Source organism: Octopus sinensis, linkage group LG5 (genome assembly GCF_006345805.1).
Source record: "Octopus sinensis linkage group LG5, ASM634580v1, whole genome shotgun sequence".
In the NCBI taxonomy this organism is placed as follows: domain Eukaryota; kingdom Metazoa; phylum Mollusca; class Cephalopoda; order Octopoda; family Octopodidae; genus Octopus; species Octopus sinensis.
Window position 1 is genome coordinate 132546725 of NC_043001.1, and position 25415 is coordinate 132572139.

General features: G+C 34.9%; 1 protein-coding gene across 1 annotated transcript in view; it reads right to left on the bottom strand.

Annotated features, from left to right (window-relative positions):
- The window catches only part of LOC115212278 (osmotic avoidance abnormal protein 3-like), a 907318-nt gene that overhangs the window by 476569 nt on the left and 405334 nt on the right, over positions 1–25415 (bottom strand). The window contains exons 7-8 of the mRNA XM_036503083.1: positions 23296–23405; positions 15618–15774 (exon numbers count right to left, since the gene is read on the bottom strand). Coding sequence (XP_036358976.1) covers positions 15618–15774; positions 23296–23405 — 267 coding nt within the window. The remainder of the gene's footprint in view (positions 1–15617; positions 15775–23295; positions 23406–25415) is intronic.

A 25415-nucleotide genomic window follows, 5' to 3' on the forward strand; every position in this document is an offset into this window, starting at 1 on the left:
TATTCTCCAAATGAGGGGTGGGGGCAATAAGTTGATGATCAAATACGATTTTCTAAACAAAAATATGTGAATGTTATTATTGCTGCTGCTACTGCTGTTCCAAGTAAATTTTAAAATACATCAGCCCCTATTTTTCTCTAACCATTATGGTTCAATTATTGCATTTGTTCTTCATAGTTTTCTTGGAGCAATAAGTAATAATTACTTCATACATAGTCACAAGGTCGTACATTCTGAAGAAGAAACCATTTCACAAGTATATATTTAATTGTCTACAAAATGATAGGAGGCAAAGCTGACTGCTGTGAGATTTGAATGTAACATGAGATGGGTTAAACTAAATACTGGAAAGCATTTCATCCATCACTCACCAACTTTATGCCAATGATATAACATGTGTTCAATTCTACTATATGGCTCAGAAACCTGGACGCTATCAAAGAAGCTTGAGAGGTGGTTGGATGGAACCTACACCTCCTTATGAGAGCTCAAAATCTCTCGTGGAGGCGCCATCCAACCAAAATGCAAATATATGGGAAATTACCCCCTGTGTCATCTCTTGTGAAAGGTAGGAGAGTCCAGTTTGCTGGACATTGTTGTAGAGCTGAAAAAGAAGTAATTTCTACTCTTCTCCTCTGGAAGCGATCTACTCGCAATACCAGAGGGCGCACACTCTCCTACCCTGATGTAATCTCCAGGGATACAGGCATCCAGCAACAGGACCTCCGTAATGCTATGATGGACCGTGAAGTCTGGCGTAACATAGTAAATTCTATTGTCTCGACCACGGTCGAACAATAAGAATAATAATATTCATTTTTCAGTGCATAGATGGTTAGTTTTTATAAAAGATGAGCAATAGATAATTGAGTATATTACTGTTAGCTCCAAGTATTGTAGATTTGGTTAAACTGCTTCCCTGATAATTGCATAATTCAATTAATGGAATGATTAATTACATAACTTCTCAAAACATCAAACTGTATAGAATCAAATGTATTTAAAATTGATCATTTAATTGCATATGCTAATTAACAAGTAGCATGTACTCATAAATATGCATAGGTGATGAAGTCAGCACAAGTTTTTTTATATAGATTATTTGCTTAAAATATCTATTACAATGAGATAAACAGTAAGTCTGTGTGTGTGTATGTGTTACCAATCATATTCTTAGAATGTCAAGGGCTATACATTCCATTACCAAAAGCTGCAGAGAAGGCCACTAGGTGACTTTGGATAAATAAGGGAGCCCTGTGATTTGCTGCTACTAGAATGCAAAATTGAACTTGATCAACCAATACTAAGTCAACTAGGTGAATAGGTCTGATGTTAAAAGTTCTGAATCCTCTAATAACCACAGAAACATCACTGAAGGTTCATCCCAGAGGATCCACAAGACGTAGCTTGGAACTAAGAACTATGCATATATATATTTATATAATATTATACACACACTTTTGCATATATATATTATAGTAAATAAATATTGCTATTTTTCTGTATCAAGTTTTTTGTTAAACAGATGCATGCAATCTGAAGAATTCTCTATTTAGCATGAAACTTAAAATCATTTTTAGAGGAGTGATAAGAATCTGTCATGTCCTTAAAAAATTTTACTATGCATTGTAATTAAATCCAAAGTAAAATACAAGCATGGTCTGATCTAAAGCAAGCATGAGTTAGCTGATGATTTAATGTTCCCTTAACCCTTTCATTACTGTATTTATTTTGCGATTCTCTGTATTTCTTTCAATTACTTTAAATATAACAAAGAATTTAGTAAAATAACTTAGTTATCATTCAGTTAGTGTTAGGAACATAAATTGGGACTAAGGTTTGGTGGAAGATTTTAATTCAAAACTTATGAAAACAAGACCTTTGTACTCAGAGCCAGAGCCAGTTTCAGCCGGGTTGGTAACAAAAGGGTTAAACCACCATGTCATAAAAAAAATTTTGATTACACAACTCAAATTACTTTTTTATAATATGGAGTTGAAATATTACTTTAAAGTATAGATATATAGACTCATACAAAATATACTAGGATATACTAAGAAAATTGTGCTCATTTTTTTTTGTTTTCTATATGACATGTCATATCCAAACATATTTGAATGAGACATACACCTGTTCAGAACTTTGCAGATCTTACAAACTAGAAAATTCCTATTGTAAATTAAAGCAAAATTTTCTTCAGTTCTGACACTTTTTACAGTAAAATAACATAAAAGATACATATTTAAATACTTTATGAAAACTAAATGTATTAATCCACATAAAAGCTTTCCAGTTTAAAGAATTTAAAGTTTTTTCAAATCAGATTTGTCTTTTCTAATTGGATATGTATAAAATTTTTGCAAAAAGATTTCCATCATAAAATACAGATAGATTTCAGAAGAGATATCTAAATAAGCAAAAATAAAATTTAAAATTTGATAAAATATACAGTATATTTATCTTAAATCTTTCTTATGTATGAAACATCAATGATAGGATTTAAAATTTTACACACGAAAAGGAATTAGTTTATAAATAAATAGAAAATTTTCTTTTCATTATAAGATAATATTTAAAGAATAAGTTAAAAGCAGTCAATAATTTACTTTAATTACAAGAAGATGGCAAAATTTATTTCTTTGAAGATTGTAAATAATCTCTTTGTTTCTCTTTACATAGGTGTTTATCTTTGTAAGTTTGCGTGTGAGCATACACACACCAATATATATATATATATATATACATATATATATATAAATATCGATATATATATAAATATAGATATATACATAATTATGTATATGCACATAAATATTTATATATACATTTCTATTTACATACATATATGCGTGTAGATAGAGAGATAGGTAGATAGACAGACAGACAGACAGACATAGATAGATAGATTTACAGACACATACATAAATTTACATATACATACACAAATAGATATAAACATAAATACATAATAATATTTGTGATGGTGCGATTACATAAGTTATATTTATAAATATATATGGCCATGTAGTATGTGGAGGCACGTGGCTTAGTGATTAGGGTGTCAGCATCATGATCATAAGATTGTGGTTTCGATTCCTGGACCAGGTGATGCATTGTGTTTCTGGAGCAAAACACTTCATTTCACATTGCTCCAGTCCACTCAGCTGGCAAAAATGAGTAACGCTGCGATGGGCTGGCGTCCCATCCAGCTGGGGAACACGTACGCCATAGAAACCAGGAAACTGGGCCCATGAGCCTGGATAGGCTTTAAAAGAGTACATTTATTTATTATTTTTATGTAGTTAAGATGTGTACCTCCCAACCACTTGGTTTTGGGTTCAGCCCCATTGCACAAGACCCAGGTTGACCAAAGCCTTACGAATGCATTTGACTGACAAGAAACCAAAAAATGCCCATTGTATATGAGTGTGAGGATACACACATGTGCATGTATGTATAGATACTGTGTGTAAGTGTGAATGTGCATGTGTTTGTGGCACTCTGTCTTGACATCACAGGAATCATGTAAATGAATGTCATATATTTTCAATATTCTGTGAAAAAAAAATCCAAAGCAGACATTATATCAATGAGGATTGATATATATATATATAAAGCACCCACTACACTCACGGAGTGGTTGGCGTTAGGAAGGGCATCCAGCTGTAGAAACATTGCCAGATTAGACTGGAGCCTGGTGCAGCCTTCTGGCTTCCCAGAACCCCGGTCGAACCGTCCAACTCATACTAGCATGGAGAACGGACATTAAACGATGATGATGATGATGATGACACACACATATATATATACACATATATGTATATATATACATATATACATATATATATATATATATATACACATATATGTATATATATGCATATATACATATATATATATACATATATACATACATACATATATATACATACATAATATATATATATACAACATACATATATATATCATACATACATATATATATATATACACATACATACATATATATATATATACATACATATATACATATATATATATATACATACATATATATATATACATACATACATATATACATATATATATATACATACATATATATATATATACATACATATATATATATACATACATATATATATATATATATATATATATATATATATATATCTATATATATATATATATATGAAAGAGGCACATATTCTATGGTTGGTTTCCTTTTTGTTGCCAACCATTACTTTTTTAAAACCAAGCTAATATTTCCACAATGTCAGGCATGTTTTTCATGGAATACTGGAAATTATCAACACTGCTTGTATGACGGTGATGCTCACTTACAATCAGCCCATGATATGAAGACATGGATACACACAAACATACATATTGATATATGTCCAACCCATGCTAGCATGGAAAACGGACGTTAAACGATGATGATATATAAACTACAGGCTTTTTCCAGTTTCCATCAAGCAAATCAACTCACAAGCTCCGTAGTCAACTGCCACAAAGGTAAAGGTGATGCATTAGATACGAATAATTACAGAGATATCAAGTAATGAAAGTCACAGAGAGGGTCATAGCCCAACTAGTTAGGGAGAGAGTCAGTTTAGATGAGATGCAGTTTGGGTTTGTACCAGGGAAAAGCATCACTGATGCTATAATTTTGGTAAGACAGCTGCAGGAGAAATACCTAGCCAAAGATAAACGTATGTACTTGGCTTTCGCTGACATGGAGAAAGCCTTTGACATGGTCCCCCAATCCCTTATCTGGTGGTCAATGCGGAAACTAGGGATAGATGAGTGGTTAGTGATAGCTGTACAAGCTATATACAGGGATGCTATCAGTAAGGTAAGTGTTGGCAATGGGTATAGTGAAGAATTCCAGGTACAGGTAGGGGTCCACCAAGGTTCAATCCTCAGCCCCCTCTTATTCATCATAGTCCTCCAGGCAATAACAGAGGAATCCAAGACAGAATGCTCCTGGGAGCTTCTGTATGCTGATGACGTTGCTCTAATAGCTGAGTCACAATCAGAACTAGAGGAGAAGCTACAGGTGTAGAAGCAAGGTCTAGAACTGAAGGGCTTTAGAGTCAATCTAGTTAAAACCAAAGTCTTAATAAGTAGGGAAGCAGAAAAATCACAAATCCCTTCAGGTAGATGGCCCTGCTCGAACTGTAGAAAAGGCATAGGTAGAAACTCCATAAGATGTACCCAGTGTAAGTTATGGACACATACGAGGTGCAGCAATATCAAAGGAAGGTTATCTGGGAAGATAGTTTTTGTGTGTGGTAAATGCTCAGGGGCAATAAACACTGAAAATGTGCAGAAAACAGCTTCTGTCATATGCCAGGGGGAAAAACTAGAAGTAGTTGATAGCTTCCATTACATAGGTGACCAAGTCAGTAGCGGGGCTGGATACTGAGAGTGTAGCTGCTAGAATAAGAATAGATTGGCCAAAGTTCAGAAAGCTCCTACCTCTACTGGTGACAAAGACCTCTCGCTCAGAGTAAAAGGTAGACTGTATGACACATGTGTGAGAACAGCCATGCTACATGGCAGTGAAACATGGGCTGTGACTGCTGAGGACATGTGTGTAAGCTTGCAAGGAATAAAGTTAGTATGCTCCGCTGGATGTGTAATGTTAGTGTGCATATACAACAGAGTATATGCATGACAGAGAAAAGTTGGACATAAGATGCAACATATATAGAAACAACTTATAGATAAGGGCAAATGAAAAAATTTCTAATGCCAAATATGCTGAAAATTGGACGTATTGTCTATTACCATATAATTTTTCACAATAAGCACGCTACTCGAAAAAAAGCTGACAGAAATTTCTAAAAAATTCCATTATTACCATATCGGACCGATTTCAGGATTAGTTCATACGAACCATCCCTTCGCCAGTGATAAATGTGGTAAAGAAATAAATGAGATACTTACTCATACCCATGGAAGAAGCAAAACACTAAGTCATGAGCAAAATTAAGTACCCCAAATACATCCAAAATAGAAATACTCCAGCCCATTCATGACATGTGCAATTTGAACTGAGGCTCTCACAGAGTGAAAGAGTCCGGAAGTGAACACTTAAATTTATATTTAATGTAGGATAAATTTTTTTTCGAAAAAAATTTATCCTACATTAAATATATATATATACATAGATCAATACAGTACCAGACCAATTGTCCAGCAAGCTTGGAACCAGAAACGTTCTGGATTTCTGGATTTTCCAGTTTCCTGGAGACAGCCTAAATATATACTTAAAATATAAAATAAACTGTGAAAAATAGATATAAACTATATTTAACAGATTCAAATTAATACACTTCTAAAGCAGAATCTGTTTGATATTTATTAATTAACTTAAATTCTTAAAATCCTTATCATCATCATCATCATCATCATTTAGCGTCCGTTTTCTATTCTAGCATGGGTTGGACAGTTCAACTGGGGTCTGTGAAGCCAGAAGGCTGCATCAGGCCCAGTCTGATCTGGCAGTGTTTCTACGGCTGGATGCCCTTCCTAATGCCAACCACTCCGCGAGTGTAGTGGGTGCTTTTTACATGTCACCCACACAGGAGCCAGACGGAGCTGGCAAACTGCCACAAACAGATAGTGCTTTTACGTGCCACCGGCATGGGGGCCAGGCGAGGCTGGCAATGGACATGAATGGATGGTGCCTTTACATGCCACCGGCACGGAGGCCAGACTATATTATACTATATCATACTATATCATGTTTACTGTATGATGTTTATAGGATGAAAATTAAATGAAGTAAAATTAAGACTGTGATTTTATTTCATATTTAAGGTTCAAATTAATACAATTTAAAGCAGAGTATGTTTAATCTTCATCAATTCATTCCAAAAAATGAAGAACAAAACTATTATTAACACACCATACGCAGAATAAACAACTTCAAAAACAGGGTCTCTTTACTCAACACAGGGTACAGTATATTTCATGGTATTGTACAGTATTCGTTTCTGGGAGCCAGATGAGATGTCCAGTATTAGATATATATGAATACATATATATTTCTTTACTACCCACAAGGGGCTAAACATAGAGGGGACAAACAAGGACAGACAAAGGATTAAGTCGATTACATCGATCCCAGTGCAAAACTGGTACTTTATTTATCGACCCCGAAAGAATGAAAGGCGAAGTCGACCTTGGCGGAATTTGAACTCAGAACGTATTGGCAGACGAAATACGGCTATGCATTTCGCCAGCATGCTAACGTTTCTGCCAGCTCGCCACCTATTATGAATACATATACTTGTGTGTGTGTGTGTGTGTGTGTGTGTGTGTGTGTGTGTGTTTGTGTGTGTGCATGAGTGTGTGTGTGAGTGTGTGCATGCACACGCTTTATTATTATAACTATTGTTTAGGTGGCAAGCTGGCAGAACTGTTAGTGTGCCAGGCAAAATGCTTAGTGGCATTTTGTCCATCTTTATGATCTGAGTTCAAATTCCACCGAGGTTGACTTCACTTTTCATCCTTTTAGGGTCAATGAAATAAGTACCAGTTGTGTACTGGAGTCAATGTAATCAACTTACCTCGAACTTGCTGGCTTGTGCCAAAATTTGAAACCACTATTATTACTATTGTTAATAAATGTAATTAGTGATATAATTGTTATAAAGTATTTATAAAACTCTATAATCCGAACATACACTCTCCCTCACACTCTCTCTCTTTCTCTCTCTCTCTTCTCTCTCTATCTCTCTCTCTCTCTTCTCTTTTCCACATGATTTTTTTTATATTTTGTTAATTAAATTGAAACTAGAGAGCTACTGAGATTAATAATGAGGGAAAGAAAAGTTTTCCTCTGAGTCATTTTGTATTGGTGATAAATCATATTTTACAGTGGAGAGGACATGGACACTGATTGAGCAACAAGCCGACTCTCTTTTAAGTTCAAATTCTGCTAGTGTTGACTTGTACTGAGATTGAGCAAGTAAATATCAGTAACATAGCAAGTCAGTGTCAATAAACTACAGAAAAATTTTGTCTTATTTCTCTTCAAAAGCAATCGATATTTTACCTGGACACTGAAATGCTGAAATTCAAGTTCTGAAAAGTGGCTAAAAGCACTGTCCGTAATGAGTGATTCAAATTAGCATTAAAAAAATTTCCATTTTGTGAAAATATCCAAGGTATTTTTAGGGATTTCCAATAACTACAGTAATATTTTTTATTGCTTTCAATCATTCTTTGACATACAGTGTCAAAGATGATAGCAGAGTATAAAATCAACTGATGCCCCTTATTTTGCTTTTGTTTGCTGGGGAGTGGGGGGTCTGTTATTTTTTTTTGGTTGAGATTTTATCCATGACTAAATTCAATTAATTTTCAGTTATTTGTGCATTAAATCTTCTAAAGATTAACTAGATCAATACTTTGATTTTCCAAGTTCACAACAAATCTCGAATTGAGAATTGTTGTGAACTTGTGAAATCAAAGATTTCAAAAGTCTCAAGATAAAAGGAAATGTATTTTAGTGGACTTGCCAAGTGCCTCTTTTAAACTAAATACCAGATGAGTCTGTATGGGTCATTTGTGTTGGTGGTGACATGCTTTAGAATATCAATTGGATCAATGTGATTTGAATATGAGCAGAAATAAAAACAACAACAAAAAAAAACAGAATAGAACAGAAGAGATAATTTCATTAGTCACCACAACATACATTCTGCCAAACTTTTCCGTTTTTCTTTTTTTATTCCGTTTTTTTTTTTCTTTTTCATTTTTTTTTTGTAATGATACATTAACTAACTAATGACGAGAAATATTCTGAAACCAATAGAAATTTATATTGACTTGGAAGAACTTTGAGGGAAGTATTCGTATTTGCTAACTGTGTTCCCTGATATCACACGTTTGAAATATGCATAAATGTGACCATTTTTGTAATTTCTTCAATCTATCAAATTACTCAATAAAACTTTTTTAAAATGTATATATATACATATACATACATACATACATACATACATATATATATATATATATATATATATATTATATATATATATACACTCACTCACACACACACACATATTTTAGTCTTTAAGTGCATGTACAGGAGCAGGGTGAGTGTGAAGATAAAGAGAGGATGAGGAGAGAAAGGGCATGAAAGAGAGAACTAGGAAGTAAATTTAATCAAATTTCTGAACAAATTAAACAGGTTGGATGAATAGAAAAGAACAATTAAAACTTTGAGTGAATATTTGATAATAAAATACCAAGGCATGTTGTGTGAAGTGCTTCAAAGAGGAACTTTTAGTCAACTTTGACATTTTTTTTTAATTTTAAAGACTAGTGAATGTGTTTAAATATACAGTAGCTGATATTGTGGTGACATGAACAAGCTGGCCTGTGATAAAAAAAAATATTGTTGTTCACAATAATAGAATGGGTAGAAGACAAAGAGACAAAATGGTATTTGATACAAAAAGAAAAAAAGAGAGAGAGAAAGAGAGAGAATCACAAATAATGAGAGAAGCATATTGAATGTGATAATTATCAAAGAGTATACAAATTAGCTGTGTGTGGCAGTTGGCAGTTTTATCACTTCCATGCCTACAGAAGAATTTATTTTTCATTTTGTTTTTTTATGTTTTTTTTTTCTTTTTTTGTCTTTTTACTTGGCTGCTTCTTGTCACAAAAGAAGACAACATTAGATTAGGTGTAAAACATTCAAAATCACTATTAAAAGTTAAGTATATTGTCAAAGAGAGGAAGCTGGGATATGAAAGCATCATGCATGACATTTTCAAGAAATTGACCCCCAGGAATGTGCATTATTCACACCACAAAACAAGCCAGTTTGTCAAAATAGTTGTCAATTTCTATAACATTGATTAGTTGCAGCAGAAAAGAATCATAATTAATATAGATAATAAACCTCATTAGTACTAAATGTTCTCATTCGCATTATGGTTTTCGTGAAATAAAAGATGATTTGCAACAGCAATCACTTTACAAAAGATGAAACTTGAATAGTTTATGATAATATGTTACTCTGAAACCTTTAAATGTTTTGGGTTATCTAAGGCTCTAAGCTTTCACTACACTAATGAAATTACTGTTATCATCTAGGTCAAACGGTATTAAGTTTTCTGTAATAGAGAAACAAGATTGTATCCTTTTCAAACATTGAGGTTATTATCAAGTATAGTTATTTACCGTTACTTGGAGAAGAAACTGTGAGGAAACTATTTAGTTTCCTTTCAGTCACAGCATTCTTGTAAAATGTTATAATGATAAACAAACTAAAGGTTAATTAAATACATGCATACTTAGACCATATGTACGGGTAGCTAAAGTGGTAAACAACTATTTTCATTTCACTCATTCTTATAAATTATCTTAATGATTTGACTTATCAATAGATTTGAATTCAGAACATAAACAATCAGAGTAAACATTGCAAAAGCATTATTTTTGTCTGATGTTCTAATGATTTTTGCCATTGAATTACAAAATATTCAGCCCAGTTTCACTTCTTTGTTGAAATGATTGAATTTTATAGAGATGATTTGATGAAAGCATTATTGTCACACAGGTTAATTTGTCTACAGACTTTTGCAATTTTACCAAAGTAGGTATGAAGGATCTTGCGTGAAGCCCTAATTACTACTTAAACTAATAAAGGAGCTGCTACATGGTCACTAAATCTGCTAGAAATAGCAACCAAATCTGAAATCACAGCTTACAATCTTTATAATATAGATATGCCTGGTAAAAAGAAAAACAAACTGCTGGCCTCAATTAGAAATCTTTTCAACACAAATCTACTTTATTAGGACAGACCAAACCAACAATTCTTGTCTCTACATCCTCCCATGCTAAACCCATTAAATTAATACTGAAGCAGCAATCATTAACCTACTAAATCTATCAATAAGTCTAATTATTAAGATAATTTATAAGAATGAGTGAAATGAAAATAGCAGTTTACCATTTTAGCTACCTATACACATAGTCTAAATATGCATGTATTTAATTAACCTAAGGTGGTGAGCTGATTGAATCATTAGCACACTGGGCAAAATACTTAGTGGCATTTCATCTGTCCTTATGTTTGGAGTTCAAATTCTGCCAAGGTCGACTGTGCTTTTCATCTTCTCAGGGTTGATAAAACAAGTACCAGTTGAATACTGGTGTCAATGTAATCGACTTACCCCCTGCCTTGTGCCAAAATTTGAAACCAGTATATTATTTAAATATGATGCCATGATAGATCATTAGCCACTACACACATTTTTTTTCTCTCCTTGTTTTCTGTGTCCCTTTCTGTAGAAGGATTTTGTGTGAAGCCCTAATTACTACTTAAACTAATAAAGGAGCTGCTACATGGTCACTCAATCTGCTAGAAATAGCAACCAAATCTGAAATCACAGCTGTAGAAATCTTCTGTAGAAGAGCGTAGGCTCGAAATGTAAAAGACTTTTTCTATTCTTGAGCGTTATACTAATACATCTGTTTGTTTTGTACACCACCTATCTTCGTCTTTTGTTGTTTTTTCGTAAACTCTCCCTATATTATTTAAATACTTGCTTACATTAATTGTAATAAAGTACCAAATATTGAAAATATTTTTTTACATTAGCATCTAACCATGGATGTAAAGCAGGCTGAACCAATTACCTGCCACATGCTTGGGTACCTATTTTATTGAACCTGGAGAAATGAAAAGCATAGTAGACAAGTAAATACTATAAAGAATTCAATCTATGCATCCTATTGTTTTTTTCCACTCCGATGATTTTTCTATAAATCGTTATAGCATAAATTTCTAATATAAGGTCAATAATAAAAGTTCTAAACCTAAACTACAGTCTAACAAAACATGTTAATCCAGTTTAATCCTCTAGCATTCAAACTGGCCATATCAGACCCAAATATTCTATATGCTTTATGATCAAACTGCCTAGATCCAACCTCTCAAACCTATCTTACAATGCCATTCTAAAAACAAACATTCACATCATTGAAATCTTAAAGCTGAGAGACTAATGCATAATTAATTCAAAACAATGTAAATAAATAAGTATTACATTTGACAGAGTAATTTGAATGCTAAAGGATTAAGAAACTCTCCATATGAATGTATCAGGCAATTGAAGACAAAGACCTGATCAACTGAAATATAGTTTTTTGATGTAAACACACAGAAAAAATCTTAATCATGTAGAACTTTATAATTATTAATGCTATTAAGTTCAAGTCATCAAGAAAGTTTGAAGAGATGTTATAGGATTCTATTGCACCCTCTTTCATAGGATAAGGAATACAGTAGTGCTTTTCCGTTAAGAAGAGACACAGAGACCTCAAACACTCACTGCAGCTACCATTACTTAGACCCTAAATTAATTTGTCACCAGATTTACATACAATTTACTGTGTTTGAGACCTTCATCAAACTTACATGGGCTCTTAATGTCTTATCAGTTTTATGACAACATGCTGTTGAGAATATCATTAAGTGTTTCATTATCCCCAAAGATGACATATAAGGGACAGTTGCATTTCAATGATATAAGAATCTAAACCTAAACTAATCTATATACAATGGCTACAGATCACATGATACATATGATATCAAATCTCCTTACAGACATATATTGCTGACTGACAAAAGTAGATTCCATTCCAGCTCCATAGTTCAGAGGTTAGAGGTAAGTATTATACACATCTGTAAAATCGGTCAAGAAAAACCATGTCACACATGAAAGTATGGTATAAAGCAGTAGTGTGTGAGAGAGAGAGAGAGAGAGAGAGAGAGAGAGAGAGAGAGAGAGTGTGTGTGTGTGTGTGTGTGTGCGTGCACACACATGCATGCATGTGTACACATGTGTGCATGCATGCTTGTGTATGTCAGTTCTAAACTTTGTTTTGAACCTAGGACTTGTTTCAGATCAAGGAATTTTTTTTATAAAAAAATGTTGGAATTTTGCCAAATATACGATGGCATCATCAAAAATCTAACCAGCAAAATTGTATGTAAACAAAAACCAGATTTTTGCTCATCAAATAATGACATCGTCACACCTCTGTCCACTGTCCAATCAGATTTGTTACGGAGCTTATACAAGAAGATTATTTTAAGGACAAAGGTAATGAGAGTCAGGAACTAAATGATATGAGCTTTGCAGCTCACACGACTTAGCTTCTGACTCATCAGGTGAAATTCTTGTATTCAGCAGGGTCATCACACGTACTACTTGCAAAATGATGACCTATCAAAAGACTATCATGGCTAAACTTTCTGAATGGTATACAAATGAAAAATTACCTTCAATATTTTTAATAGTGCAACTCACTTGATAATGAGTCAGGTCTCATGTAGCTTGCTTTTCAACAAAGATTGTCTATTCCTGGTCTATACTAATACTGGTTAAAATCTTTAGCATTTGTACATTCACCACTTCTACAGAAATATTCTTGTTTGTTTTTTCTGTAAACACACATATTTAACCATTATGAACAAAACTTTTCTTTTCTATTTTTCCCTTTTGCTCTGCTGGATGGCTAGATCTTGTATTATCTTAGTAACAATAAATGCCTTATGAAAATCTGGATATTAACTCATCTTCACTTCACTGACCTTAGCTCTTACCCCAATGTTATACTGATGATTCTGACATGATGAATAGACAAGAGTACATGCATTTGTATCAGGCTCTATTCAATATCAAATAATATTTAATAGAGCCCGATATATTATGAGAGCTGATACTCACATCCATTCATTTCTTTATTAATGTTAACCACCATTTCATTTCAACCTATTGTTACATAAATATATTTTTACAAAATATTAAAATCTTGCATGTGTGCCATTTAGAATGCATCAATTAATGTCTAAAATTTACAAACTCTAAGCCTATTTAAGGTTTTCCAAATATTTATTGAATAGCATAAATTATTGTTATAATATAGGCTCCAATGTAATCTGTGTTCATCCACTGTATAGGACAAATCAACTTGACAAAAACTAATCTTTCCTTAAGCTATACCAAATAGAAAGAGAGCAGTTATGAAAGATACAAGGCTAGGTGAGAGGGAGTAAGAAATTTTTATTGGATTTATTAAAAATGTGGTGGAAAGTTTGATTTTAATCATCATCATCATCATCGTTTAACGTCCGTTTTCCATGCTAGCATGGGTTGGACGGTTCAACTGGGGTCTGGGAAGCCAGAAGGCTGCACCAGGCCCAGTCTGATCTGGCAGCATTTCTACAGCTGGATGCCCTTCCTAACGCCAACCACTCCGTGAGTGTAGTGGGTGCTTTTTACGTGCCACTGGCATGGGGCCAGACGAGGCTGGTAACGGCCACAATCGGATAGTGCATTTTATGTGCCACCGGCATGGAAGCCAGTCGGGGTGGTGCTGGCAACGGCCACGCTCAGATGGTTCTCTTACGTGCCATCAGCACTGGTATCACAGCTACAATTTCCATTTAAGATTTTAAAAATAAATTATATGGTTTGCACCACTCTTCTCCCTCCAGGTTTGATCCTTACAAAAATTATTTTTTTAAATCTTAAAATCAAGCTTTCTACCACAACATAAGTATTACTCCATTTTCAATAAATATTCAATAAAAATCACACCTAACCTTGAATCTATCATAGCTGCTCTCAATAGTCGCAAACTCTGAGGCCAGTCCATTGAACATATGAATCCTTATATAGCACCCCAATCAGATCCAGACAATAATAGTACCACAGCTATTAATAACTCTCCTAGGTTAAGTAATTCTAAATTGATGACAGTATCCTGCAACCCTGATTACCAAATAGTGTATACCCGTCCCAACATAACCATTCATCCCAATTCTGTTATAAATTCCAACTTAGACCCTCCCTTACTGACATCAAATCAACATAACTTCACCTCACTAGGATGGTGCTTTAACTATCAAGCAAATGGAAATTCCTGTAGCTGTCACACATCCAATTTATGCCCACTCAAGGAATTTTGTTTACATAAAAATGTGATATATAAATGCACTGTGATGACACCCCACAACCACCAGTAGACTTTATGCATATTGTGCACATTTCAATTCTTTTATTAACTCAAAAAGCAAATGTTTTACTTCACTAGCTACACATATCTGTAATCTCAAAGCTCAAAATATACAGTACAATAGTTATGGAAGCTCACACTCCCCTTATAATTTATATATGGAGTTTTGTATCTTTGTCAGAAATCACCTCCTTCTTCAGAAGAAGAATTTAAATAATTAAACAGAAGAGAATGAATGAATGAACATATGTAAATACATCTTTACATTATGGGTTCAAATTCCATCAAAGTCGACGTTGCCTTTTATCTTTTCAGAGTTAATAAAATAAGTACCAGTTGAACTCTAGGGTTGATGTAATCGACTACGTGCTTTACTCCAAAATTGCTGGCATAATGCCAAAATTTGAAATCATTAATTCTAAGTAATATGAATTACTAACCAAAGATGAAACAAATGAATTACAACAGATATCACAAATACACAATCCAGGACACTATACTACCTTTTATTTTTACAAACTCTCTCATTTAATACAGTGTATAATTGTTACCTTGATCAGTTGGCAGCTCTGCAATTTGTCCATCAACAAATGATAGCTTTGATTCATAAAAATCTTGTAGTTTTGTCATGTCTTCCTGAAGCTTTGTTCTATTGTTTCTTTCTTCCTCATATTTTGCTTGAATTTCAGCAAAATGCATTTCATATTCCTGCATTCAAAGAAATTGAACTAATCTTCAGTTTTCCTGTACATCTTTTCAAACATTTTCAGTCAACAAATATCAATTTAACAATTGTTTTAAAATATAAAACATTTATTTAGTTTATTGAATTTAATAATTCAAACTTATTTAACTGTATTCTTACTATTTCCATTTATTTAATTTTATGAATTTAAAAATCATCTCAATACAAACAATATAAAAATCGTTCATAATTAAAAATATCTTAATAAAAGAGATGAAAATAAAAGCAAAACTCTGGTGAGTATGACCACAAAAATAACCAAATACATTTCCTGAACGTTTTGAAATTATCACATGATATTTACATATAACAAACAAGTTAAAAATAATAGCAATTACATATTTTTCCTTTGTTGGAGCAAGTTAGGCTTACAGCTGTTTCCAGTAGTCACTATAGTACATTACTGATAAGCTTACTCAATTGGTCTATTGATCTATTTAGCAAAATTGAACAACCTAAGGAAAAAAAATAATGCTACTTTCATCAGAGCCAGAAGTGTGTGTGTGTGTGTATACATATATATATATATATATAACACCCTAATGGGGGCCTTAACTCCCAAATTTTAGTCATTTCTTTTATGATCCAAAACTAGGTCAAAAGTACTGAATGGATCTTTATTAAATTTGGAAATTATATTCTATGCATAAGGGCCATAACCCTCATGACAATTCATATATTTTAGCTGTTGATAAAATTTTAACCATAGATATTAGACACAAATGAAGTAATATTTATAAAATTTCATCTTCTTACAAGTGAGAAAGAACTTAACGCCCACAATTTTGTCATTTTATCTAAGCAAAGACGAATACAGTTGTACTCTTGGAAGCTGTAGCATTACCCAAGCATAAAAGATGAGCATTATTTGTAATTCAATGGTACAACAGTGTAACAGTTTGCTTTGACATACACTTACATAGTGATTTCTGCAATGTGCTGCATAAATTGTAAAGTAAATGAGAGGCATCTTTGCCTCCACTGATTCAGTTGCAAAGTGTTGAGTAAAGTTATTTGAATCCAGACCTCCTTTCAGTCTTTTTATTATCACCGGGTCACACATAGTCCCCAGATGGTAACATTGATTTCAAGGCCTTCCCAGATGAGTGACTGGTTATTTAAAGACATATATAGATTGTAAATTTATACTGTCCAGTTATATATCAGTATAGTGTTCATTTGCAAACTCCAGAGGTAACACTTTCATTTCTTCTTAGCCCTCACGTCACACAGTTGCTAATGTTTATTTCAGTTGGGTCACACCCTTCCAATTGTTATAGATTTGTAATGCATCTTATGGCTGTGCCTGTCACCTGGATGGTGAGGAATCCTACATTGGGAATGGTAACAACTAGGGTAGGGTAGCTGACTGCTTATTGTGATCATTCTTTTTTTGGTTTCCTGTAGCTTTGCTCTTTTTTAGAAACCCAGTGAACATATATTTCCTATTTCAAAGAAATTCAAACAATAGATATGAGACCCAAGTTAAAAAGATTCTCAAAAATTCAACAATTTTTTAGGGTGTGTAAAGAGGGAAATAACCCTCATCTGCAATTTTTATGAAATTTGAAACATAGATATTCCAGTTCATTACAGAAATATAACAGAAAAGTCTAATTCTTTAATTGCATGTAACACGGGCAACGCTGGGTATCTTTGCTGGTAATACATATAAAGCAAGCTGATATAGCTGTATGCATAATATATCATCTGCCAAATACCACAAAATATGATGGAAAATTTTATTCATATAAATATATATATATATAAATATATACATACTTTATTTAAAGCATATTACTCTACCGCTGGTATTGAGTACTCTTTTTTCCACCTTGTTTCACATTTATGTGTTTACTCCGGTGTAAATATATACATATATACATATATATACATATATTACATATACATATATATACATGTATATATATATATATATATATATATATATAATATATATATATATATTATATATATATATATATATATATATATATACATACACATATATATATACATACATACACACACATGCACTGCTGTTTATATTAATTATATATATACACATTAGCAAATTGCTAAATCATCCAATTATATGGATCATGAAAACATAAATACTAAATACATATACGCATAAATAACATATGCAGGCAGACAATTCTATGAAGAAACATCTACGGAAATGCCAGACCTGGGAATTCACAGTGCACATGAAGGCAACACAGTGCAACAGGCGCAACCTCGGAATCTCCAAGGTCATCCTCATACACCAAAGCAAACCAACCATCACAACAGAAGAGAGTTACAGGAAGCTAGCTAGTAACTATAGCAACAACTTTCCATGCATGTCCACTCCACACACACTTACACACATGCACATCTGCAACATTCATTAATTTCTTGAGGATGGAGTCATAACCCCAAAATATTGAATGCAAGGCTGTTGGCATCCTTTTTGTCTCGGGAGACAATGGAGTTGTGCATAAAGTAGTCTAGTCCGGCTTTTACATTTCATGTCCTGATACATTTCCTGCTGTGGCTGTGTAGTCCTATCCTGGACAAACACTCCCTCTGGCAGGTACCGCAAATGTAGTGAAGACTGTTCCTGGCTGGTTGTAGTGTCATAGTTTCTTGTTGACGTCTTTTCTTGTCTTTCCATTTCTCCTCTCTCTCTCTGTCACTCCTTTGTATTCCCTCTTTACGGTACGTCGCCAGTCTCCACGGTTGCCGGCAACTGCCTCCCAACCGCTAATATCGATGTTGCAGGCCTTCATGTCCCTTTTGCAAACATCCTTGTAACGTAAGAGCGGTCTACCCACAGACCTAATACCCCTAGCAAGCTCGCCGTAGAGTATGTCCTTGGGGATTCTGCCATCTTTCATACGGCTAACATGCCCAAGCCATCTCATACGCAAGGTAAGTCTACATTAATTCATATATTTGTTTTCTTGTGATTTGCCTTGCTTTTACTTCGCATTGTTCTGGCCTTACCCATGATCCTTCATAAATACTAATGGCGAAGTGAGCCCAGAAAGAGCCAAAGTTGAGCTGTCGTAAGTGATGAGGCAACAAAAATTGCTGAAATGTCACTATAAGGAATTCTCAATCAGCACTTTCCTGATGATTATGATCCCTGTCAGAATATATGTTTTTATTCATGTGCATTAACTACATACAGTATTAGAGTGGTTTACCCCTTATTTCTAACAATGTAGATGTTTCATAACACCCTAGTCACATTAAGTGACATTTGTAAATCACTTTTTTGGTGAAACATTGCACACTGCTATTTATATTTATTTCATATATATATATATATCATCATTATCATCATCATCGTTTAACGTCCGTTCTCCATGCTAGCATGGGTTGGACGGTTCGACTGGGGATCTGGGAAGCCAGAAGGCTGCACCAGGCTCCAATCTGATCTGGCAGTGTTTCTACAGCTGGATGCCCTTCCTAACGCCAACCACTCCGTGACTGTAGTGGGTGCTTTTTAAATGCCACCTGCACAGGTGCTAGGCGAGGCTGGCAATGGCCATGATCGGATTGGTGCATTTTACATGCCACCGGCACAGAAGCCAGTCAAGGTGACGCTGGCATTGGCCATGATTCGGATGGTGCTTTTTACGTGCCACCGGCACGGAAGCCAGTCAAGGTGGCACTGAGCATCGGCCATGATTCAGATAGTGCTTTTACATGCCACCGGCATATATGCACCCTTAGGCTATAGGAAAAGGCACATGCCCAAGATGCCTTGCAATGGCATATGTATGTATATACTTATTTTGATCTTAGCTGAAATATTTTATTTATCAAGTCTTTATCATTGTAGTGTACTTCTGTGTTTTCAGTTCTTAGAAAATAAAAAATTAATCACTATTAATTATTATTTCCACATTAGTACAAATTACAAATACAGTATAATAATGATGAAGACTAGGTAAATCAAGATGATGAAGATGATGATGATGATGATGATGATGATGATTATGATGATGATGATGAGGTGATGATTTACAAAGTCCTCATTATTATTGTACTTTATTTGTAGTAATGTGGAAATAATAATTAATGAAGATAAATTATTTTCTAAAAGCTGAGCATTGATAATTTTAAGTGAAACACAATTTTCATTGAATGTACAAGTTTTCAACATTGCATCTATTCAAGACTTTACCATTTTAATTAGAGAAATATGAAAATTTGAATAATTACTAGATTAGATTTAAATCAGATAAGCTAAATATATGATTGGTCTTTTGAACTTAAGCAACATTTTTTTAGCCAAAACTCTTGATAAATGACTTTACAAATAATAATTATAAAAGTGCAGGTTGATAAGAATTAACTAAATATTCTGCAATGCTAAATGCTTAAGATTAGATTAGGCAAATTCTAATATTGCCATGAGAAGTAAGACTGAATTGCCATTTTTAATGTGTTTAAAACATCCATATAAGCAAACAGATGGAAAATGAAAGTAAAACAATGGTGAAAGACTAATAAAGAAAAAAACTGACTTAATCTGATAAGCTCTGACAAGTTCCAAGAAGACACCATTCGTGTGTGTGTGTGTGTGTGTGTGTGTGTGTGCGTGTGTGTGTGTGTGTATGTGTGCGTGTATGTGTGTGCGTGTGTGTGTATGTGTGTGTGTATGTGTGTGTGTGTGAGTGTGTGTGTGTGCGTATGTGTGTGTGTGTATGTGTGTGTGTGCGTTGTGTGTGTGTGTGTGTGTATGTGTGTGTGTGTGCTTTACAATTTACAGTTAACTTTAGAACATTTCAAGAATTTTAATTCAAAGGAACTGTTTCAGTTGGAGGACAATATATTTGATGTATTATTGTGTGGAAACACATAGTCTGAATGGAAGCACTCCGTCGGTTACAACGACGAGGGTTCCGGTTGATCTGAATCAACAGAACAGCCTGCTCGTGAAATTAACGTGCAAGTGGCTGAGCACTCCACAGACACGTGTACCCTTAACGTAGTTCTCGGGGATATTCAGCGTGACACAGAGAGTGACAAGGCCGGCCCTTTGAAATACAGGTACAACAGAAACAGGAAGTAAGAGTGAGAGAAAGTTGTGGTGAAAGAGTACAGCAGGGATCACCACCATCCCCTGCCGGAGCCTCGTGGAGCTTTTAGGTGTTTTCGCTCAATAAACACTCAAAACGCCCGGTCTGGGAATCAAAACCGCAATCCTACGACCGTGAGTCCGCTGCCCTAACCACTGGGCCATTCGCCTCCACTATATTTGATGTATTATTGTGTGGAAACACATAGCCTGAATATGTGAATACTGAAAAGTAAGTATGGCAAACAAACACAAGACTTTTACTGTATTGATACCCAATAGCTAGTGTTACTTAAGTTAACAGGAAACAAAATGGTTAAGAGATTTTATAATTAAAACTTCACAGGATTGCATATTCACAGATTATGTAGTTAAATAATCTTTCCATATTTACTATGAATGTAAAATCTACACTGCATCTGACATTCTAATGCCAAACAATATGCCAAATGATAATAATAATAATAATACACCATCCTTAAACAACCCTTATTAGGGACCTTTTGAGTGGGATGGGTTACTTGACCAGAAGGAAATTCTAACTGGGCCCCACCTGCAAGGTCATGTGCTGTTTATCTTGATATGAGATCACCATGTCCGCGCACATATGGTTGTGATGCATGTGCCTAGTGTACCCTTATCAGACTGGTAGTCATGATGGGTATACTGGGTTTCGTATATTTTACCCCAGTGTCACTTTGATGGCATGCACTGCTCTCTCACTCAATAATAATAATATAATAATAATAATAATAATAATAATAATAATAATAAATGCCCTGATGCAGTATCAAACAGTGGCTCTCATGGCTTCTGATCTTAACTGATTGGAAGTGTTATCATGTACATTGTTTGTCTTGGTATAAAAGATGGGCTACAGCAAATATTCTGCTCAATACCACAGATTTGCTTGTCAGTTGTTTGACCATAACCAGTTGGCCATGTCCCTTAGTGGCTGACGATATGTGCATCTCTGATCATGATCAGAAGTAGTTGGGGAGCATCATAGCCGTGTGTTGGAAGGAATTCTTAGAAGTTTGGATAATTCACCTTTGGAAACATGGGTGGTTTGTTCAACATCCTTAAACAATCCTTATCCAGGGACCTTTTGAGAAGGATGGGCTACTTGACCAGAAGAAAATTCTAACTGGACCCCACCTGAAAGGTCATACACTATTTATCTTGATATGAGATCACCATGTTGCACACATATGGTTGTGATGCATGTGCCTGGTGTACCCTTATCAGACGGGTAGTCATGATGGGTATACTGGGCTTCATATATTTTATGCCAGTGTCACTTTGATGGCATGCACTGCTCTCTCACTCAATAATAATAATAATAATAATAATAATAATAATAATAATAATAATAATAATAATAAATAAAATAAATAGATGGAAAGAAAAGATAGAGTAAACTGTCTAAAGGAAAATCATAGTAAATGACAAGAAAAAATGAGAACAAAGATGAAGGGAGTGTGGTGGTGATGGTGGTGGTGGTGGTGGTGGTGGTGGTGGTGGCAGTGGTGGCCATAGGAATCACAATGATGGCAGTATATAGCAGCCACAGCCACAGCAGCGGCAAGAGTGGTAGAAGCAGCAGCAAAAGTGGCAAGGGTGGCAGAAGCAGCAGCCGAGGTGTAAGCAGTGGCAGCAGCAGTAGCAGTAGAAGCAGCAACAACAGTGGTAGTGCCGATTGCAGTGGTAGTGGCAGTAGTGGGGAAAGAGAAGACAGCAGCAGCAGCACTGGTGATAGCAGAGACAGCAACAACAGTGGCAGCAGCAGTGGGAGCAGTGGAAGTGGTGGTAGCAACAATAGCAGTGGCACAGGCAGCAGTGATGGCAGCAATACTAGTAATGTCAGTGGAGGCGCAATGGCCCAGTGGTTAGGGCAGCGGACTCGGGGTCGTAGGATCGCGGTTTCGATTCCCAGACCGGGCGTTGTGAGTGTTTATTGAGCGAAAACACCTAAAAAGCTCCACAAGGCTCCAGCAGGGGATGGTGGTGATCCCTGCTGTACTCTTTCACCACAACTTTCTCTCACTCTTACTTCCTGTTTCTGTTGTACCTGTATTTCAAAGGGCCGGCCTTGTCACCCTCTGTGTCACGCTGAATATCCCCGAGAACTACGTTAAGGGTACACATGTCTGTGGAGTGCTCAGCCATTTACATGTTAATTTCACAAGCAGGCTGTTCCGTTGATCGGATCAACTGGAACCCTCGTCGTCGTAACCGACAGAGTGCTTCCAAAAAAACTAGTAATGTCAGTGGCAGCAAAGGTGGTGGTGCTGGTGGTGCTGGGGGACCTACATCTGCTGCTGCTGCTGCTGGTGCTAGTGTGCACATTATGATTTATCTACAATAACTAAAGAAAAAGGGCATAAAACTTTTCTGCAATGCACACCTTTTTCAAGTTTTCTTTTTCTTTTTCGAGTTCTTCTTTTCTGACCAAAGAGCTTGGACTCGTAACTTTCCCAGTCTGTTTTTCATTTTCCTTTTGTACTTGGTTTATATCTGGAATATCAAAATAGAAAGTACACTAGCAACAATAAAATAATAACTTTCATATTTTGTGATACCGTATCCAAAATCTGATATAATACACTGTCAAAACACATAGTAATCATTGTGCCGTGTGGAGACCAGCATGCCAAAGAATAGACTCAATATTTCCTCTGCATGTTGTAAAAGGCAACTAATAGAGGTTGAGATAGAATTTGCACTCTGACCTCATAAAACCCCCACCAGCAACGACTACCCAAACAGACCAATGGGTTGGAAGTTTGTCCTCTGAGTGATACAATGGTACCATCCAACAGGAATGGGGAATCATAACAAAATGTGAATGCAGTGACTAAGTATGCCTTGTAAGCTGAATGAGAATAGTTTGATTTAGAATTGGGAGAAGGTTAAGTAGAAATGCTATCTTTCTACACTAATGCACATTAGCCACTATCATTGAGAAATAATACTTGTATTAGTTAATATATCAATTTCAAATTTTGGCACAAGGCCAGAAATATTGGGAGAGGGATAAGTTGATTACATCGGCTCCAGTACATAACTGGTACTTATTTTTATTGACCCCAAAAGAATGAAATGCAAAGTCAACCTCAGCAGAATTTTTACTCAGAACATGAAAATTAACGAAATGCCACTAAGCATTTTGCCTGGTATGCTAATGATTCTGCCTGCTCACCACCTCATGTATTAGTTAGTATATTCAATAAATAAACAGAACCAAGAGAATTAGGCCAAAGAAAGATGACTAAGAATCAGTGAACTGAATAAAATACAATATAGACAAGTTTCCCTGGGCATGGATTCACTGAAGCTCCGGCGTCTGGCGACGGACTTGGTAAACACCCACAAAGTTATCAACCACCTCACGAACAACAACACTGAACATCTTTTTGATCTCCATGTATCTAACACACGTGGACATGCCTACAAAGTCAGAAAACAACACAGCTCCCATGACTTTCAGAAACATTTTTTCACGCTCAGAGTTGCTGCAGCATGGAACAAACTGCCTGCGTCAGTTGTTGACTGCCATGACACTGCATTCTTTAAGGCCCTCATGCTTTCCGAAATCCGCCGAAACTACACCTGATTATATATACACTTTAGATGAGTTGTAGTGCACCTGCGCACTGTACACAATTATTATTATTATTATTATTATTATTATTATTAAAAAGAAAAAGTTAAGAAGGAATATTATAGATGCATTAAACTAAAATTTAAAATTTAAATAAATTCTAAAACTACCCACTTTCTTCACCCTCACCCCATTCTGTTACTTTTTATAACACTCAATCTGCTACTCAACCTCTTGGTCACCTTGCCTGGAGAGAATGGGCACACTGTAGTGCAGTAAAGAATCTTATGTCTAATGGGGGCACAATGCAATGTCAGAAGTACTGGTGTACAATAAAATGCACCCAGTTCAATCTGTAAAATGAGTAAAAATAACATGTGACCAAGAGCAACTTTTAGTATTGCCAAGGACATTAATCTCCCTAGTGCTGGTGCCATAATAAAATGTACACAGTACATTTTATGTTGTGGCTAAGTTAGAAAGAGCATCCAGAAACCAAGCTAAAACAAAACATATGAAGGAGATGTTAATTTAATCCCTCTATGAAGATACTAACTTAAATCTGAAATCAGATCATGACCACCCATCCAACCAATACCAGCATGGAAAGCAGACAAAATGAAAAGGAGGAAGGTAATTTCTATTAGCATAATTGGAATTTGTAATTTAGCATGTCTAGAAAGGAAAACCAGGAAAATAATGACAATTTTTAGAGTGTTCCAACCAAACACTAACACAGGAATTAATAATTACTATGAAAGCAAAGAGGTAGGAGTGTTCTACCACTAGAAGACTATCATAAATAACCACTCAAGATTCCAAAATTACCAGACAAAGAACAACCGAAAATTAGCGACCTAACAAGTACAAAACAAAGGGTATGTTTTTGTCAAGAAAGCCAACAATGAGTATCAGAATATACA